The 8,564-nt window shown below is 42.0% G+C and overlaps 1 protein-coding gene across 1 annotated transcript in view; it reads right to left on the bottom strand.

The window, feature by feature from the left end:
• Positions 1–731: 731 nt before the first annotated feature.
• LOC134678972 (probable NADH dehydrogenase [ubiquinone] 1 alpha subcomplex subunit 12) overlaps positions 732–8,564 on the bottom strand; it is a 70,702-nt gene continuing 62,869 nt past the window's right edge. Inside the window, exons 3-4 of the mRNA XM_063537731.1 lie at positions 8,362–8,554; positions 732–805 (exon numbers count right to left, since the gene is read on the bottom strand). Of these exons, the coding sequence (XP_063393801.1) occupies positions 747–805; positions 8,362–8,554 (252 nt within the window). The 3' untranslated portion in view covers positions 732–746. The remainder of the gene's footprint in view (positions 806–8,361; positions 8,555–8,564) is intronic.

The raw sequence follows: 8,564 nt of genomic DNA, 5'->3' as shown, positions 1-8,564 counted from the left end.
AGGGCATCTAATCTATTTTATAGGTATAGTTTTAGAGATATGTTGCTCCAAGTGAAGCGCGGCGGCGTCAAACTTCCCCCCTCCCTCCCACTAAATCAGACGTGGTTCTCGATGTCTACCGGTCTATTTCTGCTCAAGACCAGCTAAGAATCAACTGTGCCAAGTTTCAGCGCATAGTCACAAAGTGCAAGGTGTCGTGCACTAACAAACCAGGTATTCATGTCTACAAAATATTGACTCCTTGGGCTCATTTTACTCAGAATCATTTGTACATTCACGCCTCATACATGAAAATAATGTGTCCCTTTTCAGATTTCCTTTCCAGATCGTCACATTTTTGTATGAATATTTTTTTTGTATGAACGTGACGCAAAGGAAAAATATTTTTTCATACAAAATATGACAATCTGGAGAGGAAATCTTGGGACAATTTTTTTCATGTATGAGGCGTAAATGTACAAATGATTCTGAGTAAAATGAGCCCAAGAAGTCAATATTTTGAAGACATGAATGAAATGTAAAAAATTTTTTTCGAAAACGCTCAACTGACAGTTCGTAAACCTTATTACATTGCATAAGATCCACCGATGGACAGAGAGTGTTAAGTATACTGTTTTTACTTTAGGTTTTAGTTACGATTATAAAACAAACATATCCACATCACATTCGAAAGTATCTCTTTATTGTGTCACTATTTAATAATTGTCAACATTAATTACGTTTTCTGTTGGAAGTGATTACGAGATTTACGAGTGTTTACTATCGCAGCAAACGGGGGGACAGGGCAACTCGCATAGAGACGAACCTGAGGAAAAATGTTAAATTATAGAGGTTAAAAACTGTAGTAAATATCATAATTTTATTATATAGGAATGAAAATGTGATCAAGGCGTCGCTATCTGGCGCGGGCGCGTGCGGCGGATTTTACCTACAATTACACTAGCCTAAGCAAATTAAGCCGAATTTGGGCAAGCTGCGGAAATAATTCGTGTAGTTTTCAAAATTGGTACAGGTATACCTTGTGGTGTCCAGATAAACATACTAAAGCCTGACAACAGTTTATTTAACTCTGAGATAGTGTCGCTGCAAACAGCTTACGTATGGCAATAATGTGCGTACGTCATGTATAGTCGGGGTAGTGGGCATTGGCTTCATGTTAATACTCGTATAATGTCAAAACATTTCTTACAGAGAATTCGGTTCTTTCAATTTACCTATTCATAACAAGCTATATATTCAATATTTATATATTCTTCGTTTTCTGACTCTGATGAAGTCTGATTTTCATCAGATGTCGTGTCGCTTTCCTACCTCGATTATAAAACGTTCAGTCTCCAATTCGATTATAGGATTTTTACCGTCGATCTACATAAAGCTTATATGAAATATTAAAGTTTAAACCAAACAACTAACCAGTTCAATAAAACCGCACTATAAAATGTCAATACCGGTCATGTCAACAACCAACTTTAAAACATTGTTTATTGGAATGCTATGTAATCCTTCGTCTTTTTAAGCTATAAGTATTTGATTGCATTCACTACAATTTTTTTCGCATCTTTGGTAATTTATTTTGGCATTTTTGTAATAAAACCGTTTATATTTGAATATATTAGTAGATAATTTCCGTTTGTTTACATCGGTGACATTCGATGACATCCAACGTTCGTTGTCAAAGAGTACTTGTTGCCAGTAAAAGAAATAAGTACCATAATACAGTAAAATTATACATTTTGCGTTTGCGTCAAATCCGGTAGTTCTGATTTTTTGCAGGCTTGTTTATGATGTTGGCCCAATGAATAATCCAAGTTTGTGACCTCGAGCGCCGAACGCAACTTTGTCAAAAATCGAATAAACCGCAATTTTTTTTAGATTTAGGCGATTATAACCCTAAAGTACTAGTTTTTGATAGAAACTTCCTAGGGCGTTTTTAAAGTAGACTAAAATTGCTACAATAAGACACTAGAATTGTCTCTGTACACCTAATATTTTCCGAGATAAAGCCTTTCAAAATTGTATAATTTTACATCAGTTCTTAGCTATAATATAAGGGTTAGGTAGGTAATTTCTATGGAATTCATCACCGGCACGTTCTACAAAATATTTATTTTCCATAAAAAAATGTATGAGTGCCTATTTTTTAAAAATATTTAAAAATATAAAAATTTAAATATAAAATTTTGAAAGGCTTTATCTCGGAAAATATTAGATGTACAGAGACAATTCTAGTGTCTTATTGTAGCAAATTTAGTCTACTTTAAAAACGCCCCAGGAAGTTACTACCAAAAACTAGTACTTTAGGGTTACAATCGCCAAAATCTAAAAAAAATTGCGGTTTATTAGATTTTTGAGAAAGTTGCGTTCGGCGTTCGAAGTCACAAACTTGGATTATTCATTAGGCCAACATCATAAACAAGTCTGCCAAAAATCAGAACTACCGGATTTGACGCAAAAGAGCCAGGTTACAAAATTCGACAAATTGACTGGATTACCATTGAAAATCCGCAAAATGGCGAGGGTCAAATAAACTGTTGTCAGGCTTTAAAAGTCCTTCAGGGTAGGGGTGTGCTGGGGTCTATTTTTTATCACTTATTTAACTTTAACAGCCTGTAGCTCCTAAACTATTGATCGCAGAGTAAAAATGACCATAACCAAATTTGTAGTAAATTTTATGTTTAAACTTTTGTCCGAAGTAATTATAATGCTATTCGTACAGATTTTCAAGATATTAGCAAAAATATGAAAAAAGGTACCTTCAACTCCCCTCTACACCCCTAGCACACCCCCTACCCTCGAGGACTTTTACGTAGGTCACTCGATAAGTTTTGAGATACAGAAAAACTATTCAAGATATTAGCACTATTTATATTAAATTTTTTCAAATTACTCTCTATTTTTCTATATTCAAAGTTCTTTATTCTTAATTCACTGTAGTCATGTTCATAATACATAAGCAGAGAGCACAACTTTGGTGCCGATGACGTCATTATGACGTTAAGTCACATATAGGATGTTTTTTTAAAACAACATTGTAACACCTCAATGATTCTTAATAATGATAATATATATATATAATTCTTTATTTATAAAAATGCTTGGTAATTTACACAAAAAATTATGTAAACATTAAAAAACGATACGAAACGATCTCCTTCTCGTTCAATATGCTTTGTTGTTTTCAAATGTTTCTCTATATTGCTTTTGCTGTTAAATTTTGGTCACATTTTTTACAATCAGAAAAGGAAATTTCTGCAAATACGGCTGCAAAGACTCCATAGCAACTTCAAACAATAATATTTCGGTTATATTTTACTAATAAAAAAATAAGTAAACAGTAACTGGTTGTCATTTCCAACAATCTTGTTTTTAACATGACAAAGACAGTTAGTTATATGTTTATACGTGGCCAGTACGTATAAAAACTCTCAAGTTTCAATATCAGTAAACTAAAGAGGCTAATAAATTGTTATTTGTTTAAGTATCTATAATCTACATAACAACACTCTGTATTTAGCTTAACGTCATACGTCTGTCATCGGCATCAAAGTTGCGCTCTCTGTACATAAGGTGTTACAAGTATATAAAATGGTAGGTACATGACTCCCTGTAAGGGCACACAATATTATTGTCCTTAAAACTAGAAACATAATATATATGTACACATTAACTTACCTTATTTTATATTAGGTAAGTATCCCGTACCTTAACAGTGCGAGTTAAATTTATTTATTTATTATTCATTTATTATACTGGCAAATTAATAAGTTTCATTTAATTATAGCATGTATCATAGTATCATAAACGTCAACATATCATTTTATTAAAAGTTTCATTCTATTCATGTCAGTTATCATAATTATATTACGTTAATGTCAGCATAGGAATTATAATAAGATTATAATTTCGCAATGTAAATTATAGGATTGAGTATACAAAATTAAACTACATTTACAATATTATTATCTTCTTTATTTATTTTTCTTCTTAAGTTAGGTTAATTATAATATGGATATAAAAGTAAAATATAAAAACACTTACAAACAATAAAAAAAAAATTATAAACACATTATAAAAAACCTAACCTAGGGTGCCGCCGGCAGCGGGGCAGGGCCCAAGCTGCCGGTGGTCAGGGCCGCAGAGTGAGGAATCGACGTACTATACGCGCCGTGTCCAAAATTACCGCCTTCTGCATCTGACCCTTGATCCAACCACCTAGCGAGAGTCTCTCTAGGTGTTGGTCGAGACTCTTCGCTATGAGACCGTTCGCTGACACGACTATAGGAACAATGATCGTCGAGTCAACATCCCACATGGCGGTTATCTCGTGAGCTAAGTCTAGGTACTTGCTGGACTTGTCCTTCTCGGCCTTCACGAGATTCTCATCATGGGGGATGGTGACGTCGACGAGCACGGCCCGGCGCTGCGATCGATCTATCAGCACGATGTCAGGCTTATTGGCTATAATATTATTATTATTAAGATCTCAGTAGGTAGGTACATAAGGCGAGTTACCTATAATTATAATAGTGACCGATCGTTTACAAATTCATCTATTGAGTAGTATGCTTTGTCAATCAGCATTTTCTTTAATGTGGTTTTAAATTTATTGTCATTGGGTTCTTGCATAATATGATCGGGTAGTTTGTTAGTTATTGTGATACATTGATAGAATGGGCCCTTCTTGCACATGGCTAACTTCGTGTTTGGTATGACTAGCTTGTTTTTAGATCTATTCCTACTGTTGCAGACTTGGCTTCTGGTTTTGAATAGTTCAGAATGCTTCCTGACAAAACGTGCTGCTTCTAAGATGTAAATACAGGGCAAGGTAAGTAATTTAAGTTGTATGAAGTGCGGACGGCAACTGTTTGGTACTTGGGTATTAGTCAAGATACGGACACATCGCTTTTGCATGATAAACAAATCATAGGTATCTGTGCTGGGGAACCACAAGACCACACCATAGCGGAGCCACGCGTAGGCATATGCGAAATATGCTGTTATTGAAGATTCAAGGTCTGTATTTCTTTTAAGAATACTGTTCCATTCATCTAAACCAACTTTGAAAACATTTTTGCCAGTCTTGATCCGATAGGGCAGAAATCGCAACTTCATCAGTTTGTTAGAGCAAACGCGGGATCTAACGACAACAGACCTACCTCACTCCAAGATATTGATGTAGGATTATATTAACGCTCCCCGAATTGACCGCTAGGATCTTCTCTATGTCCTTGTATGTTATTCTAGACCGGGAGATAGTGACACATTTTACTGGGTCATTTGTACCAGTACGGCGGTTCGTCAGGGGTCAAATGATTGAATTGTTTTTTTTAAATTAATGTGTTCGCCTCAGTATGGCGGGCTGTAAGTCACACCGGAGTAGTATGGCATTACGCTACCGCCTACTTCTTTTTTATGGACTATCGGAAAATACGAAGATTTTTGTGGAACAAATCGTTCGACACTCGTATTTTATCCGACACGTTCGACTAACGCCCACGCGATTGGGCCGCCGGTACCAGAGCTATGACCATCATTTTTCTTTCCTTCATTACGTACTTAGACCCCTGACGACCCGCCATACTGGTACAAATGACTCAGTAAAATGTGTCACTGTCTCCCGGCCTATCGTGGATCTTCTCGCACCAACATTTCAGTAGTCCACACGTTTTCTGCAGGTACTGCTGTTTGCGGGCGACCACTTCGGTGATCATCTTCGAGGCTGGTTCTACCCCTTTTAAATTCGTTGAACCATCTAAAAACTGTTGCCCGTGAAGGAGCAGAATCTCCTAACGCTGACTGCAATAGTTGCAAACACAATTGTTCAGATAAACCAAATTTAAAATCATAAAATATCATAGCACGCAAATGTTCGCGGTTAAGCTCCATCGTTTCAAAGAAAAAACGCGGGAACAGTTTTGGAAAAATGACTGTAATATATTCATTCATTTTTTAAATTGGAGCGAATCGGCAACTTGTGTTCTATTAAAAAAAAAAATGCTTTTTAAAAACGTATAATTCAGGTGCGTTCCATTTTCGAATTTCGAGCATCTCAAAACTTATCGCGTGACCTACGTAAGTATGTTTATCTGTACACCACAAGGTATACCTGTACCAATTTTCAAAACTACACGAATTATTTCCGCACATTTTTCTAATTTGCTTAGGCTACGGCTACACCCGCGCGCGTGCGCCCGCTCCGTGCGTGCACCCGAATTACGTGGCGGACGCCCTTAAACATATTATAGACAGGTATTTTAACTAACCGTCCCACACCGTGACGGCCTGCCTGGTGGTGGAGTACGGGTAGTACTGGCGTGTGGTGCCCGTCATGTTCTCCTCGGCTACTAACTAACTAACTAACTAACCGTCCCACACCGCGACGGCCTGCCTGGTGGTGGAGTACGGGTAGTACTGGCGTGTGGTGCCCGTCATGTTCTCCTCGGCTACTAACTAACTAACTAACCGTCCCACACCGTGACGGCCTGCCTGGTGGTGGAGTACGGGTAGTACTGGCGTGTGGTGCCCGTCATGTTCTCCTCGGCTACTAACTAACTAACTAACCGTCCCACACCGCGACGGCCTGCCTGGTGGTGGAGTACGGGTAGTACTGGCGTGTGGTGCCCGTCATGTTCACCTCGGCTACTAACTAACTAACTAACTAACCGTCCCACACCGCGACGGCCTGCCTGGTGGTGGAGTACGGGTAGTACTGGCGTGTGGTGCCCGTCATGTTCTCCTCGGCTACTAACTAACTAACTAACCGTCCCACACCGCGACGGCCTGCCTGGTGGTGGAGTACGGGTAGTACTGGCGTGTGGTGCCCGTCATGTTCACCTCGGCTACTAACTAACTAACTAACCGTCCCACACCGCGACGGCCTGCCTGGTGGTGGAGTACGGGTAGTACTGGCGTGTGGTGCCCGTCATGTTCTCCTCGGCTACTAACTAACTAACTAACCGTCCCACACCGTGACGGCCTGCCTGGTGGTGGAGTACGGGTAGTACTGGCGTGTGGTGCCCGTCATGTTCTCCTCGGCTACTAACTAACTAACTAACCGTCCCACACCGCGACGGCCTGCCTGGTGGTGGAGTACGGGTAGTACTGGCGTGTGGTGCCCGTCATGTTCACCTCGGCTACTAACTAACTAACTAACTAACCGTCCCACACCGCGACGGCCTGCCTGGTGGTGGAGTACGGGTAGTACTGGCGTGTGGTGCCCGTCATGTTCTCCTCGGCTACTAACTAACTAACTAACCGTCCTACACCGTGACGGCCTGCCTGGTGGTGGAGTACGGGTAGTACTGGCGTGTGGTGCCCGTCATGTTCTCCTCGGCTACCAACTAACTAATTAACTAACCGTCCCACACCGTGACGGCCTGCCTGGTGGTGGAGTACGGGTAGTACTGGCGTGTGGTGCCCGTCATGTTCTCCTCGGCTACTAACTAACTAACTAACTAACTAACTAACCGTCCCACACCGTGACGGCCTGCCTGGTGTTGGAGTACGGGTAGTACTGGCGTGTGGTGCCCGTCATGTTCACCTCGGCTACTAACTAACTAACTAACTAACCGTCCCACACCGCGACGGCCTGCCTGGTGGTGGAGTACGGGTAGTACTGGCGTGTGGTGCCCGTCATGTTCACCTCGGCTACTAACTAACTAACTAACTAACTAACCGTCCCACACCGTGACGGCCTGCCTGGTGGTGGAGTACGGGTAGTACTGGCGTGTGGTGCCCGTCATGTTCTCCTCGGCTACTAACTAACTAACTAACCGTCCCACACCGCGACGGCCTGCCTGGTGGTGGAGTACGGGTAGTACTGGCGTGTGGTGCCCGTCATGTTCTCCTCGGCTACTAACTAACTAACTAACCGTCCCACACCGTGACGGCCTGCCTGGTGGTGGAGTACGGGTAGTACTGGCGTGTGGTGCCCGTCATGTTCTCCTCGGCTACTAACTAACTAACTAACCGTCCCACACCGCGACGGCCTGCCTGGTGGTGGAGTACGGGTAGTACTGGCGTGTGGTGCCCGTCATGTTCTCCTCGGCTACTAACTAACTAACTAACTAACCGTCCCACACCGCGACGGCCTGCCTGGTGGTGGAGTACGGGTAGTACTGGCGTGTGGTGCCCGTCATGTTCTCCTCGGCTACTAACTAACTAACCGTCCCACACCGCGACGGCCTGCCTGGTGGTGGAGTACGGGTAGTACTGGCGTGTGGTGCCCGTCATGTTCTCCTCGGCTACTAACTAACTAACCGTCCCACACCGTGACGGCCTGCCTGGTGGTGGAGTACGGGTAGTACTGGCGTGTGGTGCCCGTCATGTTCTCCTCGGCTACTAACTAACTAACTAACTAACCGTCCCACACCGCGACGGCCTGCCTGGTGGTGGAGTACGGGTAGTACTGGCGTGTGGTGCCCGTCATGTTCTCCTCGGGAGGCAGGAGCCACCGGTTGTGGCAGTCCGATTGCCGCATACAGCACTTGATGAGGTTGCAGCACGGCACCTGGTCCGTCATGTAGTGGAGCCACCCAAACCATTCTGGGGTCACCTTGGGAAAA

Source organism: Cydia fagiglandana, chromosome Z, assembly GCF_963556715.1.
Source record: "Cydia fagiglandana chromosome Z, ilCydFagi1.1, whole genome shotgun sequence".
NCBI classification, from domain to species: domain Eukaryota; kingdom Metazoa; phylum Arthropoda; class Insecta; order Lepidoptera; family Tortricidae; genus Cydia; species Cydia fagiglandana.
The sequence above is the reverse complement of the archived record's forward strand: the minus strand, read 5'-3'. Positions and strand labels throughout refer to the sequence as shown.